General features: G+C 45.8%; 2 protein-coding genes across 4 annotated transcripts in view; one reads left to right on the top strand and one right to left on the bottom strand.

Annotated features, from left to right (window-relative positions):
• The window catches only part of LOC149859318 (blood group Rh(CE) polypeptide-like), a 30,142-nt gene extending 7,367 nt beyond the window's left edge, over positions 1-22,775 (bottom strand). The window contains exons 1-11 of one of the 3 annotated variants that reach the window (XM_090057556.1): positions 22,724-22,775; positions 21,405-21,466; positions 19,770-19,811; positions 14,946-15,123; positions 9,103-9,253; positions 8,107-8,254; positions 4,792-4,958; positions 4,283-4,420; positions 3,920-4,050; positions 2,946-3,025; positions 1,113-1,186 (exon numbers count right to left, since the gene is read on the bottom strand). In XM_090057556.1, the coding sequence (XP_089913682.1) occupies positions 1,113-1,186; positions 2,946-3,025; positions 3,920-4,050; positions 4,283-4,420; positions 4,792-4,958; positions 8,107-8,254; positions 9,103-9,253; positions 14,946-15,103 (1,047 nt within the window). In that variant the 5' untranslated portion in view covers positions 15,104-15,123; positions 19,770-19,811; positions 21,405-21,466; positions 22,724-22,775. Of the gene's footprint in view, positions 1-1,112; positions 1,187-2,945; positions 3,026-3,919; positions 4,051-4,282; positions 4,421-4,791; positions 4,959-8,106; positions 8,255-9,102; positions 9,254-10,066; positions 10,338-14,945; positions 15,124-19,769; positions 19,812-21,404; positions 21,514-22,723 lie in introns of those variants that run through there. The other 2 variants (XM_090057554.1, XM_090057557.1) reach the window with 2 other exon arrangements.
• An 848-nt stretch (positions 22,776-23,623) lies between these two features.
• MACO1 (macoilin 1) overlaps positions 23,624-27,785 on the top strand; it is a 43,159-nt gene continuing 38,997 nt past the window's right edge. The window contains exon 1 of the mRNA XM_090057095.1: positions 23,624-23,783. Coding sequence (XP_089913221.1) covers positions 23,704-23,783 — 80 coding nt within the window. The 5' untranslated portion in view covers positions 23,624-23,703. The remainder of the gene's footprint in view (positions 23,784-27,785) is intronic.

The raw sequence follows: 27,785 nt of genomic DNA, 5'->3' as shown, positions 1-27,785 counted from the left end.
AAGGGAAAAAAAAAAAAGCACATAAAAGCTAAAAAGAGACAGTTTGGAAACTTTATTCTACCCTGCTTTTCTTTATGACTCAGATTCAGGACAGCACTTAGGCATGAATAAAGTCAGCTTTAAGTACATGCCTAAAAGCTTTCCTTATTCAATGCCTAAATGCATATAGGCAACTAAATGCCCCCACTTTGGTGCCCAAGTCCCTCATTTAGACACTATTTGTATTACAACTCTTCCCCCATGCCCCCAGCCTGTGTCCCTATAGACACCTAACTCTCTTCCAATGAGTGTGCACAGAACTGCCCAAGTCCTGAAACTGCCAAGCAGCTGTTTCCTAGCTTGTGCCAAGACTCAACAGGGTTCTGAAGAAAGACAAAACCCATCAGCTTACCTGCAGTGCCCAGCCTGGTAGACTATGCCTAACCTGCAGAAAAACAGCCTGAAATAACGGTGTTCCAGTGTAACCAATAGCCCAGTGACCAGAGACTCACATGGCCAGGGGAGACTCATGGCTGAGATTTTTCCTCCTACCTGATATAACAACTGCAGTTTCCCGCTGCCCAGGTGAGCACCCTAAACACTATGCCACTGGGTATTCTGGAGTACGTCTGAGGTTTTTTCCAGAAGAAAGGCTGACTGGGTTTAAGCACTAAGCTTCAGGAGAACACTTGCAGATGGAAATCCCCAAGGCAAGTGCTTCCATTTAGCCTGGAGTTGGACAGCTTACTATTTTTGAGGAGTAGGATCTAATCCTGTGGCGCTATGCAGGCCAGTCTAGACAGTTCACCACTCAGCCTGCTGGCTTCTGCAAATCCCACTCTGTTTGTACAGGGTGCCTAACTTCGTGCCTCAATGCCCAGTGAAATTAAGAATGATGTACTACAACTCCAAAGGCCCTTTTTAGTTCTACTTAGTCACACACACAAACTTCAGTGACGCACCTTCAAATGATTAGTCTACCTAGAACATTAAAAGCTATAAAGAACAAGAATTATGCTTTGTATTATTTTAAAAGTTAGAGCTTCTTACTGAAGTCAGAGCTTCACAATACTAGTCCTTGCTAGCTTGATCTATATACACAAAGAGGAAAGTAGCGGTTCACTGACACTTACCTCCCAGTATACCTGGTCATCAAAGTACTTTGATACAGGTGGTGCCTTGCATATATTCAGCTTTAAAAGGATACCTGGGTTAAGCAAATAAACAGCAAAAATACATGGATTGGATATTCAAGGCTGTTTGTTCGGTTGGTCCTATACTTGTTTGTAGCAGCACATTTGTTAGCCACATGTACTGAAATGTAAGAGAACAAAATTCAACTCAGAATCAAAACTACCCTTCCTCATCTTTCCCATGGGGCATTCTTTCATTTCTGGAGAAGTGAATTAGATCTCAGATGAATAACGTTTTTGGAAAGGAACTATCTGGATTAGCACCCAGTTTTAAACTCTTGCACAGTTACTATTGAAAGTATCCATACAAACAAACAGAGCAGTTGTAAATAAGAGATCAGCTTTGCTATCCAAGCTGCATAATGGGCCTAACTAAACCTTATAGGTCACCTCCTAAAATAAGGAAAGGTCAATGTTTAGATTTAATTTCGTACACATGAAATACCTGGTTCCAAAATCTAGACCCAGGCTGGACCCTCTAGAAAAGTTTCCCAGTCCTTTACAAATTACTTATAAAAATGTGGTCCAGAATATTTTTTTGCCATTCATCTGATTACTTGGGCACATAGAAGTGAAGCTCCATTCCCTACAAACCAGGTTTCATCGGAGATCCATCACACAGCATCCTGGCTCAGCCAACAAATGGCTCCAAAGTTTGGCATCATTTGGGGAGAAGTCAGCACTTCTAGAAGGGGGGTCTCTTTATTTTCTCGCTTTAGGATTACATAGATCCTTTCTCCATTCTGCTGATATAGTCAGTGGCACAAGGTAAAAAGCAAGCAGGAAAGTGGATTCATGTTTTTCAGCCCCTGGACTGATGCCAAGTCCCTTTAGCTCCAGCATGGGCCTAAGGGTCTGCTTGATTATCAAGAATTGACACCCATGTGTTAAAGAAAGAGACCAGGTATTTACCAGGAAACACATTGGCTTATCAGCACTCTTAAACTGGGATTTCAGGTGTAAATAAATAACCTGCTTATTAAAAGTGATTGGATTAACATATACTGTTTGTTTAGTTCTGCCATGTTTATATTTCCCATGTGTTTCAGTCAAATGAAGTAGATACTTAAAAATCTACTGAATTAGCCTCAACCTCTAAATTACATTTGAACTAGCATAGAGGTTATAGATTAATTACAGCCTGGCATATTCATCTTAGAGTACAGAATTTCAGAGCAATTCTCACATGCTGTTTTTCTTGCTCTAAAACAAGGCTAAACTGTGATGGAAAATACTGCACTACTGTAACATAACCAACGAGCCACATTGGAGACCCATGATCTTTGATCTCAAGAATGAAGATGGGGGCCAAATCTTCAACTGCCACAAATCATCTACCATCTTCAGTTAAACACTGCTGATTTACACAAGCCACGGATGTGGCCCAGCATGGAGAAAAAAAAAGTCTTGCTATCTCTCTTCTGTTACTAATGTCATATTCTACATATAAAGATTTCCTCCTACTTCCTCTTGTTCCTGAAACCAAAGGGGGCTGCTGAAGCACCCTTTAAAAATAACACTGGCAAGAATAAGAATACTGCTACTGCTTTGGCCTCGTTGAGTGTGTCCCTGGTCCAAAGTCGCAATAGAATAGACCTTGTCACAACTTTTCTTACAGTAGCAAGTGAACTCTCTCTATATAGCAGTGCCCCAGTTACCACCGTATGAGATGCAATAGGTTGGGCAACACTGCTATGACAGCAGAGGTACCTGGATCACCCAGCACCTGTGAAAGTTAGGAAAGGTGCCACTGAAACAGCTTCCCGTACTAACCTGTAATAAAGCCCACTATCACGGCCACAAGGATGGTGATGCTCAGAGAACCCACTTCAATCAAGGCTGGATAACCCTTACTGGAAACGAAAAGCAAAGACGCTTAAGTGCAGAACTGCAGGTTACTCCAGGGAAAAATATACCTTGGACTTTTCCCACTCACAGGTGCTGAGTTACCTATAAAGATTATGATGTTGTTACATCAATCTATGTCTTGGTGCAAAATTTTAAACAGGCTAAAAGTCACATAATTCCAAATGGATTTTTAATAATTAAATTATGCAATGGCTGCATTTGAAAATGTCAGCAACTAAAGTCAGGCCCAAAGACTAAGACAACTCTAGGGCCAAATTTTGCTCTTAGATGCATGCTTGCCATGCCTAGTCTATTAAATAGGAACTGGATGTGTATAGCTGGAGGAAGAATGTGACCCATCTAATGTCCCAGTACTGCAATACGATCCACTCAGGCAGAGCCCTACTGAAGTCAGTGGGATTCCACGCAAGAATAAGGGTTCATCTGCAAGAATCACACTGCAGGATGACAACAAAAAAGCCTTCTGGGACTCTGAAGCCCTTCCTCCCTCGTGCTGCTGGGCCTCAAAGGTTCACTCATGCTCACCCTTCAGGTCCCAATTCAGTCTCCCTTGCACCTTCACCTTAGTTCTCCTATCTTCCTTTTCACACTACTGCATCCCAAAGTCACTCTATGATTTCCCACTTAATGATCCAGAAACAAAACTTAATTCTGAGGACCTGATTCAAAGCTCTTTGAAATCAAGAAGACTATTTCCTTTGAATTAAATGGCCTTTGAATTGGTCCATGTTAGTACTAGACATGTTAGTACCAAAGGATTAATCTATGAGGCCAATCCAAAGCTTTCTGCATGTTTTACAGGGCTTGGAATTCCAATCTGCAGCACAATATATTACAGATGAGCTACCCACAATATTGAATCGAAAGGCTCTACCTACACTGGCAAGTTGTTCCAGTTGTATATTACGAAGAGGATGACATAGGCTATTGCCCCCAGCAATCCAGACATCCCAAACATGCAATGAATGCCACAGATGTCGTGCATCTTGACTACTGAATTCAAACACATCTGAAATGGGAAAAGTGTTTAATAAACACACAGAAGCAAAAAGTTACAAAGCTGAAGAGGTATTCAGTCACAGATCTAGAAACAGAAGATACATCTCCCAGCTCTCTCTCATGGGACTGGGACTCTGAGCTCTTCTAGAGACAGACAGTCATCAACATACGGTCTCTCACAGGGTAGAACTTTAAGAGACTAAGCAACTAGTGCCGAGGGGATTTTGGATTTTGAACCTTACCTTGACAAAGTAAAGTCCCAGTACTGCGATCACACCAGCAAGGAAACCCAAAACCATTGCAATCCAAGGATTCTGAATAATGTGAGCGGAGAAGCCAAGAGCAACCCCACCAGCCAGCGTTGCACCATGGATGTGGGTCTGCAGATTAACATAACAAATTCATGCATGCAGCAATAGGAACCACTCACTGGACTCAATGGGAGCACCTGCCCTCCACCTGTGGCCTACCCTGTGCTGCCCTCACCCAGTGAAACACAACACCTGTGAACTGTTTACTCCCCCACTCTGAGCATTTAAATGGGAGGAGATGGTAGGTAGCACCCTGTGTAGGGGCTAATTTTACCTTTAGGGAAGTCTGTGCAGATAACATCTGCAGCACTCTAACAAGTGATCCACTGTCACATTGAGGGCCCAGCACTGCCTTAGCTTATTTGCCTTTTTACTTTCAGCATAAAGAGCTTAACACAAAGACATGTTTCTAAGCAGAGCAGCCTACATTTTTCTCTTACCATCTGGAGTTTTCCATTCTTGTTGGTCAAGGCAGACAGTGCAAAGGCAATCACAGTACTGACTGCAATAGCATAGTAGGTGTTGTGGATTGCATTCCTCTTTTTCACCACCCCATCAACAAGCACAGAGTTGAAGCTTGGCCAGAACATCCAAAGGAAGAGTGTGCCTTGCAGACAAAGACATGCAGTTGTCATTAGGATTCTCATACCACCAATGGCACCATCATGTCCTGTTCCAGGCAGGTTTGTGCTCACACTCTACCTTCTGAGCAGTGCCCTCACTGGAAGAAGGGGGGATGGTACTCCACAACACTGACAGGCCCTAAAGCTTGCCACACTGGAATCTTAGCAGCAGCTTAGCCCTGTACATGATGAGAGTAGCCATGGCTATAAACACACACCTAAGAGTATCTTATTAGGAAGAACAGATCCTTCAAAGTAGTCATTCTGTCCCTGTGCTCCGCCAACAGTAAAGCCCTTAAAGGCCCAGCCTTCAGAGGGCAATATAACCCCTTTCACTCCTTTCCTCTCTTTTTCTCACCTGTGTGCAGATAAGACACCTGCTGATCTAACTGCATCCGGCAGAGGGCAGCAGGTGCACTCATACTAGCTTACACTGTGCCCCAAGCACAATTTTGCTCCCAAGACCTTTGGATCTACTTTGGACCAAACAGATCAAAGTTTATAGATGACACAAACTATGTTTTATTTTGTGTTCCCCCATCTCTGCTGCAGAAGACTCTAAGCAGTCTTGATAGCTAATGTGCGACCATGTGCTTGAATTACACTTTGCCTTCCAGGTACATTTTAAGTGGTCTCATTAAGAATTGATTAAGAAGTCACACAAATTACAGGGGTTGAGAATATCACAGCTGACACCAACCCTGACAAGCTCCTGAAAGTCGCCAAATACTTTTACTGCTTCTTTTTACTCCTCTTGTCCACCTGAGGGCTGAGCTAAACCCTGCAGGCCAACTTTCAGACTCCGGGATCTTAATTTACTCTGAAAAGCTAAATGACTTTGCGCTACAATGATATTCACTGACCAGATTTTGTTCCTGGCTGAGGCTTTTCTCAAAGTGTGGTGTTATTTCTATACCTTCCATCAGGCATGTCCCTGGGAAATAGACAAATTCCACTTATCACTACATTTCTACCTGTGGAGGCCTCCCCATCTACACCACTATTTGCAGTCAGGACACACATATCTTTCATCTTCTTAGCAACATTCTCAATTTGCAGGATGACTTTCTACCTTTACTCATGACCCATGCTATTACAAGCAACAAGGCAGATGATGGTTTCAGTTTGTTTACAGGCTGTGTTTTAAGCACAGCCCTCAAAGATGTTTGGGAGGGTGTCACTCACCCAGCAGCAACTGATATGTCAGGTCAAAAGGGATACATAATCTTATCTTACACCTGGGGACTATTATGTTCTCAAAGATGCAACAGGTGCCAGGGCACTGATATGCTGCAGGTATCGAAGCAGAGACTGGCAAGCCTCTGTCTAAGAAAAATCAGCAGAAATGAGGTACCAGTACCAATGTAATGTCCATTTGCAAGATGAAATAACCGGCATCTTGTTTAAGGGTGCTAATGGAAAATCCAGACCTAAAAGTTCTGAAGTTCCCACATCCCAACCACTTCTTTCTCCTTCTCTTGCCGTATGTCCATTTTCCCCTTTCATTTTCCTGTCCTCCAGGCAACAGTCAACACTGTACATCTTTAGAGTGGTCTTGTGCCCTCAAGGCAGCTCCTCCATCCCATTCTTCTCTGGGTGTGGACAAGCAGTTAAAGAAAGTACTTTCCCACTTTCCCACTGACCCTATATAACTGTTTCTCTGTCCACTCTATTCCTCTTTAAGCAGAGATAAAGCATTGTAACTTTAAATCTCTTATTTCTACTGTCCCCTCTTAAAACACTTTAGCCGTAGACTGTTCCAAAACCCATCTGAACTCCCATCGTTCATATGGGTTTTGGGCAGTACTCATATAGTTTACCTACAGAACTCCCAGCTGCAGATGCATTAGTATTGCTATGGTGCTCTGAATACACAAAGTGCCATATTAGTTCAGAGGCAAATAAAGTAGACATAAATATGTGTGCAGCACATGGCCTGTGGGACTCAAGTCCTATTTATAGACTATTTGGCAAGCTTAAGACAGATTCAAATAATGCCTGGGTCTTGTTCAGGGTGATATCTCACCTGGTACACTGCCTAAACAGAAATCATAAGGTACACTCTCGAGGTATAAACCAAACAGCAAAAGCTCATGAAGAAATGCTTTTTCCTACCTTGCTATAGCACCGCATAATGGGATTACAACTGCTTCGAGCACTGGTCACTGTCCAGACTCACACATGGAACTGAACAGCCCATCACTGATTTCCATTATGACAATGCAAATGTTACACTAGGACTGAATGCAGGAGAGGGGGGTTCAGACTGTGTATCTCATGTTCCCCTGTATTAAGCAGCTCCTTGCAAGACCTAACCACCAATAGGCATAAAGCATTCCTGGTTTATTTACCCCTAAGTTTTGAGAGCAGATCATGCACATTTCACCCCCACTTGAAAGGCGGGGTACGAGGAGGCACTGTTATGAAGTCACCTGCTCGGTCCTCTGTTTGTGCCTGCTTTCTGAGAGCTGCTTTCAGGAATTATTCATGAAGTGATGGCATAATAACTTTAGACAGTGAGCACTTGGGGGTAGTAAGCTGGTTTTAAACTTATAAAGAAGGCTTAAGAGTGCCTTGATGAGTTAATTTAAAATAACCAATCACTTAGAATTCCACAGCAGAGCAAGAGCTCTGGGGACTCAGCAAGAACAGCATTTAATTTTTCCTCTTTTATTATTAGGAAAAGGCTGCCAGGTTCCGTTAGATGTGTGCTTGCTGAGCATGCATATGGTGAAGTTCCAGTGGGCACCCTGAATCAGCTCCTCCTCTTGATGGCATATCTTGGTGCATACAGCCAAGGAACTGAATCAACTGCCTGTACTGGAATCAGGAGACAGAGGTGGAAAAAGACCTATAAGATCAGTGAATCCATTCCTCTGCTAGGGCAAGATGTAGCTCCCTAGAGAGGGCATCCTTAAGTTTATCCCTGGCAAACAATGTCTTTATGTTGTTGTTTCCTGTTAATATTAAATACATTCTGTTCCTACAAAAGTTGCTAGCAATTCATCTTCACTAGGATGCACTTGATGCTACAACTTTGAAATAAAACCTTTGTGTCCTCAGGGCTCCATGCTAGTCCTCAGAGTCATTCCACTCTCCCCCAATGCTGAGATGTTAAAGTAAATGTCTTACCCAACATTGAAAACAAATCAGAAGTTGCATCAGAGCCCTCCTTTCCAGTCTCTCTTCTCAATGAAGGCTGAGTGAGCCACCAGGAGGCCATCAAACCAAAGAAGGTCCCAAATATGTGAACATGCATCAGGCTTACATGTTCCTCAATCTGCAGATGATAAAAATATCCTATTCATGAGTAAAATGATCCTTCTGAATCTCTGTGGGGTGTGCTGAGATTTCTTCCTCATTTACTTGAAGAATGTCACCCCTGCACCATCTTTTATGTAATTTTCAGGAGCACTCTGGGTGAATGTGTTATTTACACAGGCCTGTACATGGCTCATAAGATAACTCAAGGAACCGGCAACCACTGCCATTGCAATCATGGAAATCACCATAACTCCTAGGAGTTATGTAAATACTCTCTAGAAGCATTTCTCTAGCCTGAGGATGTGACTGAAGGACAGGGAGAGGGGTTCAGGGTATAGGAAACAGCTCCAAGCATGGTTGACACTCAGCATGAATGAGGGTATGAAGCAGATTATTATTTGGTGAACGAAGGAACCAAAAGAAGGAATTAGACAAGAACAAAGCCTAGAATCAAGCAGCAGATAGCTTGCTGGAGATGGAGCCTTGAAGGGGAAGACAAGGAGCTTGCACTTGATCTAAAAGGAAAGAATCAGCCACTGAAGGGAGTGCAGAAAGATAAGGGAGCTGTGATAAGAGCAGCAAGGGAGAAGGCAGTGGCAGAATGAATAAGCTAGAAGGGAGATGAGGTGCAGGTGACCAGAGGGAAGCTGCTCTGTCAAGGAGCACAGAACACGTAGTGGAGTGAAGACACCCACCGCAGTGGCAGGATCAAGCTTAGTCTAAAACAGACACATGCCCTTAGGTCAGGCGTAGCTGTTAGCACAGGGTCAATATCAAATCAAAAGCAAATGCTTCCAACAAACATGCAATGGTTTAAGCCCACTTAAACCTTTCCCCACATGCATGAAAGCATGGTTACCATACCTCCAGGATGTACACATTGGTCCATCTGGTAGCACAGAAAGCAGTCACCTCCACCATCGCCATGCAGATCAACTGAAAAGGGTTGGCCTTGCCCAACACAGCTCCAGCCGAGATTAACACAGTGACAACGCTCATGGAGGCTGTTAAAATGCTTTAATAAAAGAATGGGAATAAAATATATTACAAAACTGGCTGAAATGAAACTGGCCTCTGATACAGAAATCTGACTGCTGTGCAGGACACAGACATTCAGAGAGAATAAGCGTGACATTTTCTAAGGCATTTTTTGTGTTTGGTTGTCTGGGCTTCATCCCCAGAAGGGCTCACAGCTCTTTCTAGGTCAAGAACCACCACTGAATGCCAAGCAGAGATGTCTCATCTGAGTCACACTCAGTCCAACTGGCCAAAGGCAGAGAGAAAGTAGGTGGTCATGAAGGCTGCTCTGTAACTGCAGCTGCTGTAGATATTTGGTTTTAGATTAGCTAGCTCAGGGACTGCAAGCAGTGTGGCTGTGGCAGCAGAATTCATGTATGTGACCTGCCCAAACATCTATGCAGATTCTTGGGCAGGTGTTAAAACCTGAGCTGAGCTCCATGCTGCTGAGCACAGCCAGCCTTAGGAGTAGGTGATGTGGTGACCTCCCAGGGCACAATGGTCAGGCGGGTCTCTCACATGCACACACACACACGCACGCGCGTGCACACACAGAGGCACCGTGAGTAGCAGGTAGTGGTGCTGGCCTGGGCATTGCTCAGGGCCCCACATGATGCCAGGGCTGGGGGGGAGGGGGCACGGTGAGGCAGGATGCCCAGGATTCTGTGCATGAGGATGGCAGCAGCTGAGGCACCTGCTCCCACCCAGGCAAGGCAGAGCAGGGCAGGGTATGGTGGAGCATGCAGGAAGCCCCCGGCTGGGGCCGGCCTGCCGTGGAGGAGAGCAGAGGAGGGTTCCAGTTGAGACTCACCTGCACACAGCTGATTGCATGTCAGACCCTGGAGGAACCCCATGGTGATTGCAGGGCATCGAAGCCCCTGTGCCAGCACTCACCAGCCACTCATCGCAAGCTCCACTTCAGCTCCACAGGGTTACAGGTAGCAGTCCCCAGCACAGGCACATGCCCTGCCCTGCCCATCGGATGGAACCCCTCTGTGGCAAGGTAGTAGCCCTGGTGACTTGGAGAGGTGCCAGGGGGAGGTGCCAAAATACATTCCCACCCAGGGCACCATTTTCCCTAAGACTGGCTCTGCACTGAGGCTGCGTTGTTAGCTGTATCTAAGGTTGCACGTCAACATAACCTGTTGCCAGAGCACAGCCTGCATGGCGGACATGTCCAGTTCTAGCACTGACCCTGGCTATCAGACCGGAAGGAGCTTGCTGGCCCAGGAAGTCCAGCCCATGGTGTTCACAGGCATCCACTCATCTAATGAGTCCTAAAAATTACTCACTACAATCCTTCCCCTGTGCTTCAACCAGCAGATCAAATCACATGCCCTGCCCAAGGCATGAGGAGGTCCCTCAGGTCCCCAAACAGATTGGCCTCCTTCCCCTTCACTCCTTCCTAACAAGCTGTTTATACCCTTTTGTCCTGCTTGTTTTTGCCAAGAGTGGGGCACAGAATGTTAATGACTCAGACACGCTGCAATTTGGAACCGTGTGTTCTGGACTGCTCTTGACCTTTACAAGATCCTGGAATCGTAATTAGCCGCCTCTCCTGCCTCTTGCTACAAGGGAGAACATGCTGAAAATCTTAAAAGCCTCAACAAAGGTAAAGGTTCTGCCTCATTGCTGATGAAAAAATGACCTACAAGGAAATTGCTCTGAAACCGCTGTGAGTTTTCCTGCGTGTACAGCATGTGGAGTGGCGGTAGGTAGGAGGTGTTTACTTCAGGGAGCACAGCGCTCATGAAAAGTACTTCATGGACAGCTGTGGAAACCAGAGTTCTCATCTGCATGGCCCGAACAGTAGCAGAGACAGGCTCTCTCACACTTTTCCTATTAATGAGCCTTAACCTTCAGTGGAAAAGGGCACTCACTCTCCCGGGCCCTTGGTTTCCTTTGCTGCATCTGCCATTAAAGTTGTGATCTGGGAGGAGGAGTCTGGCAGGCACCACAGAAAGGAGAAGCGTACAAGACAGCTTTCTGTTTGATGTGAGCTAGCCTGGGACTTGGAACATCCTAGGTTCTACTTCCACAGACATATTGTGTGGTCTTGAGCAAGTCACTCATGGTTCGTCTCTATGACTGGACCACGGGTATAGAGGGCTATACCCTGTACAGGAGGGATCGTGTTGACAGAAGGGGCGGGGGTGTAGTTCTCTATGTGAAGGAAAGCTACATGTCCCTGCAAGCTGATGTTGGCGACCGGCATGGACAGCTAGAGACCCTCTGGGTAAAAATTCGTGGGGAATTCGGCACAGGGGACACAACGGTGGGAGTCTACTACAGACCTCCCACTCAAAGTCCTGAGCTTGACCAGGAGTTCGCCCGGGAACTGACTGAGGCCGCTTGCTCCAGGACCTTGGTTGTCATGGGTGACTTCAATTACCCGGACATCTTGTGGGAAGATCACTCAGCTAAATCTGAGCGGGCGCAAAGCTTTCTCTCGTGCGTGGATGACCTCTACCTGACTCAAGAAGTCTATGGGCCAACGAGAGGCAAAGCGCTGCTTGACCTGGTACTGGCTACGGGGGACGACCCAATCAGCGACCTAGTGATCGATGGGAAGCTGGATGACAGTGACCACGAGCTGATCACCGTCACCATCCGCCGTAAAGCTGGCAAGTCAGTCAGCAACACAGAAGTCCTTGACTTGAGAAAAGCCGACTTTGACAAGCTCAAGAGGCTTGTCGGTCAGGCCCTCAGGGACCGTGACCACAGGGAGTTGGGAGTTCAAGAAGAGTGGTTGCTTCTCAAGGAAGCGATCCTCAGTGCACAAGCTAAATCTATTCCAACACGGAGGAAAGGCAGCAAGAAGGCACAGCAGCCCCCCTGGCTCTCCAGAGACCTAGCGGACCTACTGTGGCTAAAAAGGAAAGCCTACAAAGGATGGAGGATGGGATTCACCTCCAAGGAGGATTACTCCGCGCTGGTCCGGTCCTGCAGGGACCAAACCAGGAAAGCCAAGGCTGCAACTGAACTCCAACTAGCTTCAGGCATCAAGGACAACAAAAAGTCCTTTTTCAGATACGTGGGGAGCCGGAGGAAAAGCAAGGGCAATGTTGGACCCCTGCTAAACCAGATGGGGCAACTGACAACTGACGCCCAGGAAAAAGCCAACCTATTAAATAGGTACTTTGCGTCAGTCTTTCATCAGTCACACGGGATGCCCATGCCTGCTATGGGACAGGGAAATCTGGGTGAGGGGGATCCCCTACCCTCCATCAATGCTGACCTCATGAAGGAACACCTTGAGAAGCTGGATACCTTCAAGTCAGCTGGCCCTGACAACCTGCACCCCAGGGTACTCAAGGAGCTGGCGAGCGTCATAGCCCAGCCCCTGACACGGATCTTTGAAAACTCCTGGCACTCTGGTGTAGTGCCTGAAGACTGGAAGAAGGCCAATGTGGTGCCGATCTTCAAGAAAGGGAGGAGAGTGGATCCGGCTAACTACAGGCCCATTAGCCTGACTTCTATCCTGGGGAAGATCTTAGAAAAGTTTATTAAGGAGGCCATCCTTGAGGGACTGGCCCAGGCTAACATCCTAAGGGACAGCCAGCACGGGTTTGTTGCGGGTAGGTCTTGTTTGACCAATCTCATTTCCTTCTATGACCAGGTGACCTATCACCTGGACAAGGGAGAAGAGATTGATGTCATATATCTTGACTTCAAAAAAGCTTTTGATCTGGTATCCCATGATCACCTCTTGGCCAAACTGGCCAGTTGTGGCCTTGGCTCCACCACGATCCGCTGGCTGGGAAATTGGCTTTGTGGTCGGACCCAGAGGGTTGTGATTGATGGCAGTCACTCATCATGGTGCCCTGTGACCAGTGGGGTCCCTCAAGGCTCTGTCCTGGGACCCATACTGTTCAACATATTCATTAACAATGTGGACATTGGAGTCAGGAGTGGACTGGCCAAGTTCGCCGATGACACCAAACTTTGGGGCAAAGCATCCACGCCAGAAGATAGGCGGGTGATCCAGGCTGACCTGGACAAGCTCAGCAAATGGGCAGACGAGAACCTCATGGTGTTTAACACTGAAAAATGCAAGGTTCTCCACCTTGGGAGGAAAAACCTGCAGCACCCTTATAGGCTCGGCAGTGCTACGTTGGTTAGCACTACAGAAGAAAAAGACTTGGGGGTCATCATTGACCACAAGATGAACATGAGCCTCCAATGCGATGCTGCGGCTAGTGAAGCGACCAAAATGCTGGCGTGCATCCATAGATGCTTCTCGAGCAAATCCCGGGACGTCATTCTCCCCTTGTACTCGGCCTTAGTGAGGCCGCAGCTGGAGTACTGCATCCAGTTTTGGGCTCCACAATTCAAAAAGGATGTGGAGAAGCTTGAGAGAGTCCAGAGGAGAGCCACGTGCATGATCAGAGGTCAGGAAAACAGATCTTACGATGACAGGCTGAGAGCCATGGGACTCTTTAGCCTGGAAAAGCGCAGGCTCAGGGGTGATCTGATGGCCACCTATAAGTTTCTCAGGGGTGACCACCAGGATCTGGGGGAACGTCTGTTCACCAGAGCGCCCCATGGGATGACAAGGTCGAACGGTCACAAACTCCTGCAAGACCGTTTCAGGCTGGACATAAGGAAGAATTTCTTTACTGTCCGAGCCCCCAAGGTCTGGAACAGTCTGCCAGCGGAGGTGGTTCAAGCGCCTACATTGAACACCTTCAAGAGTAAATTGGATGCTTATCTTGCTGGGATCCTATGACCCCAGCTGACTTCCTGCCCTTTGAGCAGGGGGCTGGACTCGATGATCTCCCGAGGTCCCTTCCAGCCCTAATGTCTATGAAATCCATGAAATGATGTCAGCAGAAGGTCCCAGGGAAGACGGGGCTGAGCATGTCCTCCTCACCCAAATCTGCTGACATGCGCCAGAGCCAGAATTTGGCTATTGATTGTGCTCTGGTTTCGTCCGCAGCACCTGCTCTCAGACCCATGATTGACTGAGAGGTCAAAAGCAGGTGCCAGGGAGAAGTGCACACCATATCATCAGGTCTGGAGCACGCCAGATGACTCAGGAGGGTGTCCTCCCTGGGACCTTCTACATGGGTGTGTGTGTGTGCGTGTGTGTTCTTCATGCCTGTACCTCAGTTTCCCTTAAAGAAAAACAGAACAGCACTTCCCTATTTATTTAAAAAAAAAAAAAAAAAAAAGGAAGTTAGATGAGCACCTTGCCGGGGTCATCTGACCCCGGTGCTCTTTCCTGCTAAGGCAGGGGGTCGGACTAGATGATCTACCTAGGTCCCTTCCGACTCTAGCTACTATGAAACTATGAAACTATGAAACTATTGCATAGGTCTTTGAAGGATCTCTGATATTTCAGTAATACTAGGAAAGGAAGATCAACAGATGGCACAATCCAACTAAAATGACAAAGCCCTGACAGCACTGATGAGTAAAGACGCCCCAGAACAAAAGCAAGTGCCCTTAGCCACTGCAATCAAACACAGAACAGACTACCACCGGAGGCAGTTGAAGCACCCACATTTGAACACCTTCGAGACAATTCGGATACTTATCTTGCTGGGATCCTATGATCCCTGCTGACTTCCTGCCCCTGGGGCAGGGGGCTGGACTTGATGATCCTCTGGGGTCCCTTCCAGCCCAAATGTCTATGAAATCTATGCTACATGCAGGGTAAAGAAGCTGCTTAGAACACGTCAAATTACCTGGGCAGATGCTTCTCTCTTTCATCTGGGAATAAAAATCTTTCCAGGAACATGGTCCACTGAACCCCCAGCACAGCTACCAGGATGTTGAATCCAATACTGCTAAAGCCGTACCTCTTCAAGTAGGCCAGGAGGAAGCCAAAGCCAAAAATCACCATGACGTTGACATCTTGAAACGCTGCATAGCAGAGAACACCAAGAGGTCAGTAAAAGCTTGGAAGAGACCAGGCTCTAAGTGAACATCACAACAGCGATCAACCAACCCACTTTTAGGATAACTTTCTCAGAGCTCTCCTCAGCATTTGACCAGTGAAAGAGAGGGTGATACAAGACCAGCTAAAAGAGCTGGGGATTGGGTAGAGACATAGAGTTACAAGGCCAGTTATGACAGTTTATCAGGGGACAGCAAAACATTTCACATTAGTCGGAGGGAACTTACTCTGCTGGTTTCCCAGACGGGGAAAGTTCTTCGTCTTACCTAAGGTCAAAGAACAAGCTAGGAACAAAGACTGGGAGACAGCATGGTCTAGGCGATAAGGAAATTCGGGACTGTGAGTTCTACTCTGGACTGTCAATGACCTGCTGTGAGACTGCAAGATACTTCCCCTCCCACTTCCTCCCCGTCTTCTCTATTTACCTGCTAAGCTTTTGAAGGTGGTACCTGTGTGTCATGAAAGCTCCATATAGCACCCTGCACACAGTTAGTCCCAATCCCTGCTTGGGATTTCTAGGCACTACCATAATACAAAAAAACAATAGTAATAACCAAAATATGCTGGGTGCCTCATCTACTTTCTTATTTCTGGACTGCTTTCCTTCTGACAAGAGAAAGGCAGCGGGGCAAGGAGACTACAGTGGTAAGGAAGGGGCCAGAGGAAGTGGGACATTGTTCTTCAGATTGCAAGAAGAGGGGGGCAGATTAGAAGTGGCGGCAGGAGGGGAGATACTGGACAGCTTTCTGCTTCAATATGTTGTTCCAAGACACACAAACAGCATGGTTTTGTGATTAAATTAACCCTGCCTCCAGGATCAAGACAAGTGTGTAATAACTTTGCATGTCAACAAAGCTTAGATGGGCTGATGTGCTGCAGCAGCAGTTTGAAGCCTTCACTGCAACGCACTGGCAACCCTTAGGTAAAAAAGGAGCAGTGTGATGTCATAGACTGGGCTTGGGCTGGGATCCAGAAACTCCCTGGACCTATTCCCTGATCTACTCCTGCTTCATTTGTGTGCCTTTTGCAAGCCACTTCCTCTCACTGCGCCTTAGTTTTCATATTTGTAAAAGAAGGGTGACAGATTAATGTCCAAGGGTCACTAGAAGAATGACCTAGTTAATATTTGCAAAGCGTTAGATAATCACTGTGCTTCTACCTATTCACAGTTGGGTACGACAGAGACAATTAACATAGGGGACCTCACAAAAGGAAAATGGTAAACTTCCAAAATATATACCATTGCAACACAGAAAGGGATGGAATGGAAGACTAAGCAAACAAAAGCTCGGGAAAGAGACCTGGAAAAAGCACCTGAGCTGCAACAATGGAGAGAAATATGGGAACAGGATTACTCATCTTCCATGTGTTTTGTACAAAGAAATCATTTATAAGACACTCCACTGATGGTACCTATCTCCAAGTAGGATCCAATGCCTATTTTCTAACAGTGGTGCAACATGTTGGAGAATCTGTAGAAAAAAGAGGTTTCTTTTTTCCATATGTAGTAGTTATGTCCAGAGGCCCAAATATTCTTGGGGGAAGTGACTAAAAAATAATTGTGGTCAGTGATAGCATCCCTTTAAATTCACAGGTTTGGTTACTGAATGCCCCAGTAAAGGAGGTTTATTTTGTATAGAGTGAAAAACTGATACCCCATTTGTTTTTAGCTACTAGATAGTATTACTCAAGGGTGGAAGGAATCACAATCCCTGCCCCCTGAAAATGTGGTATGCTAAAATATGTGACATCCTGGCGGAGGAATGGACACCTCACGTTAGATTATCAGAGAAGAGACAAGAGAGGAATAGATATTTAAAAATATGGATTCCATTCCTGACCCATGCAGAGCACAAACATTTACCAGTCAGATCCTTTGAATATGAATCAATACTCCTGAATGTTTTATTTTACATATGAAATGAAAGAACCAATGATGTTATAAGTATTATATGTTATTTTCTGTGTAAAGATAACTCCAACCCTAGGCAATTCTTCTGCATTACTCCCGTGTTAGAGTTTTGTTTCCATAGGTACCTGGAAAAAAAAGTTGAAAAGGTCATCAAGTGACCTCTTGGGCTGTCAAGGCCAATTCCCTATACTCACGAGCAGTAGTGTACTAAACATCTGCCAGATGGTTTCTGTGATGGGCATCCACAGTTATGAGAAGATTATATGTGCTTTAAAATTATCTCCTAGACTCAGTCTGCAAAACAAAGGACCTCAATTCCACTCACTGTCGCAACAAAACCAAATCAGTTTTGATGGAATAACACTGGATTTTTATCAGAGCAGCTGAGAACAGATTCGGGCCAAAGTACATGAAAAGTGTTGTATTCTTTCATTTTTAAAAGCATGGGCTCTCCTTTTCAAAGTGGGGTGCTGGATTCATTTACACCAGCCAGGGTGGAAAGCTGAATTATGGCTGCGTCACAGTCTGCTAAGAAACGTGCTTTGAAACTGAATTCCCTTATCAAGAAACAAGCAGCATGTCTGTTTCATGCTGATTTTAGACCCCACCTCAGACAAGCGTGCATACATGTCTCACCAGAAAAGTTTCTGGCTTGTGTTACGCAATTTAAACATTCAAAGTATCTGCTACAAGCAGCCAGACAGGTTACACTTTAGAGCAGTGGTCTCCAAACTTTTTTGATCACACACCCCATCAGTAAGAAATTTTTGAGCACGCACCCCCAATATATGTATATTTATATTCACGCACTCCTATCAGTAAAAAATGTTTGAGCACATACCCCCAATATATGTATATTTATATAAATATACATCTAAATAGAAGTTCTACTACTTTCTTCCTGCACCCCAATGGATCATCTTGTGCACCCCACTTTGGAGATCACTGCTTTCGAGCCTGTTATGGAAAAGTTCCTTGCTAGAACATCTGAAGGCCCTGAATCTGCAGATACTTATATGAGTGGTCTCACTGTGGCCAATGGAATAACTCCCAGATACAGTCCTAGCCCCTGGCTGCATCAAGACAAAATTGCTCTCTCTGTGTCATAATTTTTCACACCATCCGAAAGCATTCAAGGCAGTTCACAGAACAATCAGTAATGTGGCCCCTGCTCTGACAGCATGTTTTTAGAAGGGATACTAGAGAGAGTAGCAAGTAGCAGGGAGGTAAAGGAGGACTAGTGTTACAATGTTAGGAAACCCTACAGGTGCAAACAGTAATGGTGCTGGAATGCAAGAAAGGGCAAATTTCATTACATGTATAAGTGCCCTATATGGCAGGTAGAAAGGGGATTTGAAATGGCTGTTCTGGGGTTTTCAGTGATGGGTATTGTGAATTATTATTGACTCATTCATGATGGGCGTTAGGGAAAGAGGGAGTCAGGAGGAGGGATTTGAATGAGCAGAGTCAGTGGTCTGGCAGAAAGGGTACCCATATTGGGGAGGAGATGACACAGAAGAAGGCCCAGAGAGGAGTGGAGAAAAGAAGCAAAACAGAGGCTGGCATCGCTCGTGGCGCTGAAGATGATGCCCCATGCATTGATTCCTGAACCCCTAAGCCTGGCAGCTGCACCAGATTTGCTACCAGGTACACTCTCCTGCAGGCATACAGGGTTCAATACTAGAAGCAAGGCTTAAGGTAAACACAAAGAGGCATTTCTAAGGTTTTTACTTCATGCACAGAAAATATTAAATGACTCCTAACTCACAGTGTGACCCTGTGCCTCAGTTTCCCAATCTATTAAATGAAAGCAGTAACATTCACAAGGACACGTTACAGATCAATCAGTCAATCTTTGCACAGTGACATGTATCATATGTTATAGCTGTACCAAAACCTGCCAATAACATTGTTGATAAGTGCAAATGATACATGTGTCACATGCAGTACTGGGCACACTGTTAGCAGAGCCAATGCTTACAAAGCAGGACTAAAATTGAGTATGAGAATGTAGCTGCCAAGGTAGCTAGAGCAGCTCCTTTGACAGCAGAAACAGAAAACCTAGCAGAGGACCTGTTATTTAACAGATTTATCTAGGAACCTGGAACCAATCCACCAGGATGTTGGCTCAGAAACCTGGTGGATCTTGTGGGAAGCATGGATCCAGGTTCTGAACTTCACTGCTCACTCACCCCAGGTTTGATCCACTTCTCCAACCTAGTTCAATATTTAACCTCTTAACTCCCAAATTGTTATCCTGCATCACATCCATTCACTTACAACAGGAACTGGGTGCAAAATACTCCCTCACTGAATTATTGTTGCATTGTGGTTTGTGTCAGAGGCAGCCATGGATGAGGGCACTGACGTGCTAAGATACTCTACAAACACAGCACAAAGATGTTCCCTGCCCTCAAGGAGCTTAAACCTACCTGGGTGACAAGTGCTGACAGGTGCAAACAAACAAATGCAGAAACACAAGTAAACTAGTGTAACATCTTTCCCTTGGATTGCTTTGGTGCAAAGGACTGCACAAGATGCAGGGGAGTGAAAGGTATTTAAAAGATAGTAATGTGATACTGGCATTCACAACTGTCAAATTTGCAGCACTGTTCAGAAGCATATCTGCCCTATTGCAAATACAAAAGAAGAAAAGCATGTGATGACCCCTCCCTCTAAGAGCAGCTTTGCAATTCTTACCTGGGTAGATTTTTCTGTATCCTGAGGAAGCCTGATTTCTGTCTAAAAACAAAATATATAGGATGAAAAAAAGAATTTCCAAAAAAAGTATGATCCCAAACAAACGATACCGGAGATTGGGAGAATATGGAGAAGCCATCATGCATTAGATCATGTGAAATACATGCACATTAATATATCCCTTTTATAGAAATGTTCTACCAGCCTCAAGCAAAAGGAAAGGGGAGAATAAAGACTTCAAAGAGATAAGAAAGGCCAAAAGGCGTTAGCAAGGAACAACTTCTTATCTAAAGCAGGTCAGAAGTCTAGACTTGCCACAACAAATGTCAGTTATGGTCTAGTGGATTTATGAACTACAATACTATGCACATTAAAATGGTAATATTCTAACGTATCAGAGGTCTATTCATACAGCTTAGTTATAATTAAAGAAGGGTATGGACTGGAACACCAGAAGAAAACCTTGGCCCCATTGAAGTTAACAGGAGTTTTGCCAAGGATTTGAACTGAGCTAGGATTTTCCCTGAGATCTGAACTTTTCTTCACAAATACTGGGGGAAAGTCTTATTTGGTCTAGGACCTCAATTCTCAGGTTAGATAGGGTTAGGTTGTTCCAGTATTCTAGCCTAAATTCTCCCAAAACAAGTTAATCTAGCCCGCACTGCAGAATCGCTAAGGATACAGAGCTAATGTAGCACCTGCCGCACTAGGTCATCACCTGGATCCCCATGTAAATGGCACAACTGTGGAAGTGGGTACATGAAGGAGTTACTCTAAGCCAGGGGTGGGCAAAATGCAGCCCACAGGCCAGATGTGGCCTGCTAGGCCATTCTATCCAGCCCATGAGGCCCCTACAAATGTAGAAAATTAACATTTATCTGCCCCATGTGCCTTTCATCCAGCCCTCGATGGCTTGCCAAAACTCAGTAAGCGGCCCTTCACCTGAAATATTTGCCCACCCCTGCTCTAAGCCTTGGTATCCTTAATTCTTTGAAGATGTTGGTCCTAGTATCATTTAGAGCAGTCATATGCCTCCTTCATTCTGCGGCCAGGGGAAGCACAGAACCAGCCCCGATGTCAGGTGATGTTTCCTCTAGCTACTGTCTATGGATCTTTTGATGTAGCTGAGAATTTGCCTTCAGCCTTCAAGTGAGACTGTAGAACCAAAACTGCTTGGCTCTTTTCAGGGTCCAAATTAAATATGAACTTTCACTGCTACTTACGAACAACTTAAATGTGACTGGGGGATGCTTGCAGGATTAGGCCTGTCGCAAGCAATCTCCACCCAGGGGCCCTGGACTCTCTTTTCATCCCTAGAGGGATATACAAGGCCTATGGACAAGCAATGTATGGGGAAGCTTGTCCTGATGTTTGCCATGTTCTTGGTCTGGAAATATATGGAGGGCTTCAGAGTTGCTAAATCCATATACACAAAGGTGCCGATGACACCTCAGCCAAATGCTACCCTTAAAAATGTTTAAGGGGAACACCATACAAGACCAGAGTTAATGTATTTTACTGCTGCATGTGAGGTGCAAAAGAGATTGAAAAGCACCATAAAATAGAGGTAGGAGCAATTTTGTTAAAATGACATTGCTAGAGTTTCTGAGGAGATTTATTTTAAATAGCACTTACAAAGGGCACAGGTTTGAAGAGATGTGTGTGTGTTTCATGGTAGGCGAAATCACTTGCCTGTTCTAGGGAGAGAAGCAGTGTGTAAGAATGGATAGAAAGCCACCTACTGGTGAAGAAAATATCTACCAGGCAGGAATGTGTACATCAAAACACCTGGCTCTATAGTGATACTTCCCAGTTCTGTTTGGTCATTTCCTGGAAATGTTCCCAGCTGGAATGATAAGCGACATTCTCTGCGCAGACCTCTCTCCATTGCAAGCTGCTAATCCCTTTCACATTGATTTGTAAGCATGTTGCATCCCCAGTTCTGCAAGGAGCATCTTGCAAAGAGACCCCTTTGTTTTTGCACAGCCGTATTTTTGACAGGGATTTGGTGGTCAGGATTTCAGTTGGGCCCTGTCTACACAGGTCTAGTGAAACTCCCAGGAACAGACTGGGCGTTGAATGGCCAGGAGGGAAAATACACACAGCCTACTAGGGATTTACCCTTGCATCTTTCACAGGAGCCATCTGAAAAAGAACACATCTTATCCTACCAGCTGCTGCTTAGCATGCCAGTACACTTTCCTCTGCAGTTTGGCAAGACCAGCTTGCAGGGCAGCTTCACCCCTCTCAGACACAGCGAAGAGTCACACAAGCTGTAAAGGGATGTCTCATTTGACATGTGCTTCGTTATCCCAGTGCTGAACTTGAATCCAGACAGGCGCAACACGGCTATTTACACACACGGCCCACACACAGCCAGCTCATCCCTGGAAAAAGCACAGTCACCTCCCAAAGGCCCACGGCCAGGCACAACACCGGCACAGCCTGTCACATGCGCTTCTGAGAGACTTTGCACATGTCCATGGGGTCCCAGGAGACTATGCGCACTCTGGGCACAAACAGGATGTCTATCATGGCCGTAGGGTGCACTCCTGGTACACATGTCGCCCCACTGGCTGCATGGAAACCTGCCACGAGGTGACCCGAGGAAACAGCGACTGCTGAGCACCCCCTGTGAGGGTCTTGGGTGTCCCCAGTCAGGCGAGAGAGTGCAGCCGCTCCCCTACCCCCCCTCAGCGCCCTGGCGAGGGCTGTCCTGGGATATCAGCGCTGGGATGTGCAGGCGGGCATGGGGGTCACCTCAGACCTCCCCCTGCTGCCCTTGAAGGGGCAGGGGCACCCCTGAGGACATGGCTCTGCCCCTGCTGCTTCCATCTCGGCAGGCCTAGGCAGGGACACCCCCCTTGTGCCCAGCGAGGGGCTCCCATGAGGCCCGTCTACCCACAACTCCTGGTGGAGCAGTTGCCACCCTCAGATGAGGGTACATTTGTCACCATGAGCTAGTCTCTGACTGGCCAAACCCCGGCTCCTCCAGCTCTCTGACTGGCTGGTTCCAAGCAACGTTCTCCTCCTCTAGCCGATGGGGGGCAGGGGATGATCCCTCGCTCCGCCCCTTTTTTTCTCTGCTCAAGGGTTGGGTGTTCTCTTCTCTGCTTTCTTATTGGTCAACCTGCCCGTCAGTCATTCTGGGAGGCTGAAGTGTCCAGACAGGTGGCCTTCTGGGAGAAAGACAAGGCGGGACAAACGCTCTTACCTTTGCCCCTGGGAATTACGTTATCCCTGGACTAGTAGCCCATTAGTCAGTGAAGCTGTCAATCAAAAGGTGGGGGAGAGTGTTTGGTGTCACACTGACAGAAGGAATCCATCCCGCCTTTCCTCATTCTGGAGTGGAGAGCCGGGTTGTCCATCTGCCTTTGTTTTCTCTTTGATTGGTCAATCTTGCTGTCACTCACAGCAGGAGGATGGGCATCTCCTGCGAAGAACTCGGGGGTGGAGAGCGAACAAAGTCCCTTCAGGAATTGGAGGTCGCGCTGTCAATTCACCCTTCTCTCTCTTTGATTGGCTTAAAGCGACGTCACTCACAGCTGAGGCCGGGCCGTGCTCCTCCTGCGCTGTGGGCGGTGCAGCGCAAGCGCTACCATTTCTCCCATTGGTTTCTCAGCCCGTCCATCACTCCCTCGGAGCTTGCGACGGGCCGCGCCTCCCGTCCATCCCGCCGGGCTCGGCATCTGATTGGCTGGCAGCGCGCAAAGGCGGGGCGGGGACGCGGAGGCTGTACGCGGGGACACGGCGGGGAGGGACGGACCAGAAATTATTTTTATTTCTTTGTTTCCCGGATTAAAAAAAAGGGCTAAAAAGGGGGGGGAAATTAAAAAAAAAATAAATTAAAAAAATTAAAAAGGGGGGGAGAGAAAAAAAAGGAGGGGGGGTGAGGGGCAACCCTCATGCGGCGGCCGTGAGTGGGGCGGCGGCCATGAAGCGGCGGAGCGCGGACTGCAGCAAACTCCGGCGGCCGCTGAAGCGGAACCGCATCACGGAGGGCATCTACGGCAGGTAGGGCCCGGGCCCGCCGCGCAGTGCGGCCTGTCATGTCCGCGGCCTGTCAGCGCCGCCTCGCCGCCCGCTAGGCCGCTGCCCGGGCGCCGGGGTCCGTGCGCTGCTGGCCAAGGTGCTGTCCCCGCCGGACCACCCCCCCCGCCCCGCACGACGGGGCTGCTGCTGCCGAGCCCCGCCGCTGCACCTGCGCGGACGAGGGGCAGCGGGGAGACTCACGGCGCGGAGGGTGACGCGGTGGCCGTGTTTACAGCCCGCTTTGTGCAGGGGGATGCGTGAAGCCCTCCTCATCCTCACGGTCTGTGGGTTTTGAAGCAGGACGTGCCTGGTTTGGCTCTGGGCCGTTTCACAGCTTTCTCTGGAGTCGGTGTTTTTATTTCTGTTTTATTTTGAGCCCTTATTCGGCGCCTAAGAATGAACCGGGGGACGGCAGAGCGCCATTTCTGATATTCACCCTTTTTTCGGGTTAAAAAAGAAGTCGCAGCGTCCCTTTAAACTCATCCCCAGCGGTCAATGGCAGCACGTGTTTGTAAACCCGTCGCACGGTCTCACAGACCCCCTTGGCTCTCTTTCCTGGCGTTGATGGAGAGCGGTCGTGCATCTCGGCCATGCGTTTTCTGGAGGTGGGAGGTGGGGATTGACATCACGGAGGAGTCAAGGGGCTTGGGTTTCAATTCAGCAACGTGGATTTCAAAGGACGTTCGACTGTTGTGTCCATGGGACTGGCCGTGGATCTGGGGAGATGCTCAGCCTGTTTCCGCCCCCCACGGATTTTATATCTTTCTTTCAATAAGGATGTGTTTGTTTTCTGGTGTAGTCCTAACACACAAAGCTATTGCGCCTTGCTTGCACATGCAAAAGAACTTTTTCCCTTGAAAGTTCTTGCTATTGTGGAGCCAAGGTTGGAACATTTTTTCATACTGTGTAATATAGCTCTGCTCAGAATAAGTCTAGATGACACAGTGGTACAAATTTCAGAAGCTGCCAGCACCTGGTCTGTATTAAAGCACCTACCAATGGAGCCATCCTTTAAGACAAAAAGAAAAAAAAAGCTGTGTGAAGAGGAAACATAATAGATGAAGGAATAATCAAAATATTACAGACATGATCGGTCCGTGGCTTCCTTCTTGTCCCCTGTAACGATGAAATAGGCTTCATAAATGAATCAAGGGGGTAACCTGGTTGAGAAGGGTTCTGAACATGTCCGTAGCCCACATCATGGCATAAGTCTTGCCTTTATTAACTACGGGACGCTAACTGTATTTATAACGTAAACGGCATTTAGAAAGAGGAATTCTACAAGCATATTTATACTATTGCTTCAGTGCAGAAATGCTCCGTATGATAATAACATGCCTTGAAATAACTCCGTTAACTTTAGAATCATCGAGAAGTAAAGCTGGAAGGGACCTCAACAGGTCATCTGGTCCAACCAGGGAGCGAACATACCACGTTGGCATTATTAGCAACACGCCTTGACATGTTCTATGCATGGCATACATCAGCTTTTGGACTGGCTGTGTGGAATAACACATTTTTAAATCCTGAAAGTGCAATTTAAAGAGCACAGTTAAGTTGTGCATGTTTCATTTGAATATTAAACTTAGCAGCTCCCTTAGATGCCAAGTAACTGCCCTGCTTGCCAACTGAAGCTCGAAACTTTTAGCATCAAGTAACATCCTTGAGGGAGTAAGGGAAAGATGTCAAACAGGATGTCAAATGATAATTGCACAATTTTGGGGTAAGAGAGGATTTTTGTTGAGATTTGAAAAGCTGATTGTTGAAAATCATGAGCTGTAATAATGTACCATTCCTATTTATAGTTCAGGTGAGATCTGTGCATGCAGTAGGTTGAAGATAAAAGCAAATGTGTATAAAATACCCTAACATTTACAAGAGGGAGTTATTTTATGGTGTACGCTGATACAGAGACTTTCCTGTATTGTTTCACTTCCATTGCAGTATATAAGTTGTAATTCTGATTATAGTGAACCCTCTAGCATTAAAAAAATTTCTCACTAAAATTAAAAAATCTTCTGTTTAAAAAGTTTTCTTTTGCATTGCTAAATTGGGATAATATCTGAAATCAGATGCCTGCAAGTCTTATTTAAATAGTATGCAGTGACGTGTTAATGGCTAATTTCAATAACTTTTCTGAAAAAAAAGTGCTCAGAAAGTATAAATTTCTTATTATTTCCATATGAACTCTTCTGATTCATTTTCAGTTCAGTTGCTTGCTTTTAGCAGTCAGCTTATCAGTAAGAGGATTTTTTTTGTTCTGCTCTTTTATTTGCTGCTCAGGGGTGTTTCAGTTCTAGTTAAAATACCATTTGGAAGCTACAAAGTACCCGTCTATTTATAAGTTAATATTTAATAGCAGTCCTTTAAAAAAGTTTTAATGCAAGCAGACTCTGTCAGAATCCTGTTATTGCTTCTTAATGAATGTGCAGCATGATGATGCCTTCTGCCTCGTCTGAACTGACATGTAGGGTTAGGTGAATATTTGATGAAATAACTGGGATAGCTGCATTTCTTAAAAAGTTTTATGTGCAGCTCCAGTATACAGCATCACATTTCTTACAGTACTGTCTCTTAGAGGGTTTGGCTGCCATTTGATACTAACAAATTCAAGTTGTCAATTTGTTAATTTAAAAGCAGTATCCCAGGATGTGAAAGAATGAAGTAGTAAAAAGAGCTTGCTGCTTTGGTAACCAAATCAGCCAGAGCTGTTTTTATATGGAGGTCTCTTCCCTTTTTTGCATTCTTGTCATCTTGGTCCTCACTTTTTTTCATTCCTAATTCAGTATATCATGATTATGTGCAAGTAGCCTCGAGTGCTTTGACAGCCGTCCTAAAATTTGACAGGCAAACTATAATTCTTGTTCTGCTCTAAAAATAGCACTAATCATTTTGTAATTCCACTGTGATAATTTAGTAATTTTGTGTTTGTTTGAGATAAACACCACCAAGCTTGTAGGCAAAACAACCAGTGCATTCAACATATCACAACACTATTTAAAACACACACGTACTTACACACCCCACCAACAGTGTCAGTGTAGAACTAACCAGTGACTTCTCTGTAGTGCTACTGCACTCCCCCCACTTGTTCTTTAGGGCAGCCAAGTCGCGTTCTTGTTCTTTAGGGCAACCTAGTCACATTCATGAGACTTCTGCATTCTTGCAAGCTTCCCTCATATGAGGGTGGTAAATGGAGAACATATACACCTGGGGCACAACTGGGGACACTGGTGCTCGAAAGGTGAAATTGTTGCTTTAAATCTGTGCGTGCAGCTCAGCAATCCAAGGTTCTTCAACTGTATTAATAATTATTGCAAACTGCCAGTGTTTCTCCATTAAGCCTCCATGCACAATATGGCTTCCTAGCATTAATTGGTCAGATCCGTGCTGTGTCCGCACTTAGTTTCCCTTAAAGACTTGCTTCTGCTGTATTCCCTACAGAATTGACTGCATAAAAAAATCCCTATTTGTTGTTCCCCTTCAATAACCACTGTCTATGTCTTGTAGACAGTGTTCCCTGTTCGTTGTTGGTCACTTGGAAAGGGTTTTATGCTATTATTTGTAATGTAGGAACACCTAACATTTTCCAACCCGTGGAGGACCCATAAATACTCGAGTTACCATAAATAAGCAATCATAGTTTGTGGTTATTTGGGGGACAGGATGGCTGAGCCCAAATGGAGTCAGTACCTGGAATGAACTTGCAGATGCTTGAACTAAAAGTAAGATTAAATACTGAGAGAGAGAAATTTTGTAATATTGAAAAGGAAAGATTTTAAGCTGCTTTTGAAGGAATAGAAACAACTGTCCCTCACAAACATTTTTATAAAGAGTTATTCAAATAAACCCAAACTTTTATGGTTCAAGGTACCATTCAGACAGATTTTGGATTCAAGTAGGAAAATTAATCTGGAATGTATCTAGATTTTTGTTGAAGATCCATCATGAAATAATACAGGTTTCCTGCCATATTTTTTGAGC

The sequence above is a fragment of the Crocodylus siamensis genome, chromosome 7, assembly GCF_052110815.1.
Source record: "Crocodylus siamensis isolate JL-2025a chromosome 7, ASM5211081v1, whole genome shotgun sequence".
In the NCBI taxonomy this organism is placed as follows: domain Eukaryota; kingdom Metazoa; phylum Chordata; order Crocodylia; family Crocodylidae; genus Crocodylus; species Crocodylus siamensis.
The sequence above is the reverse complement of the archived record's forward strand: the minus strand, read 5'-3'. Positions and strand labels throughout refer to the sequence as shown.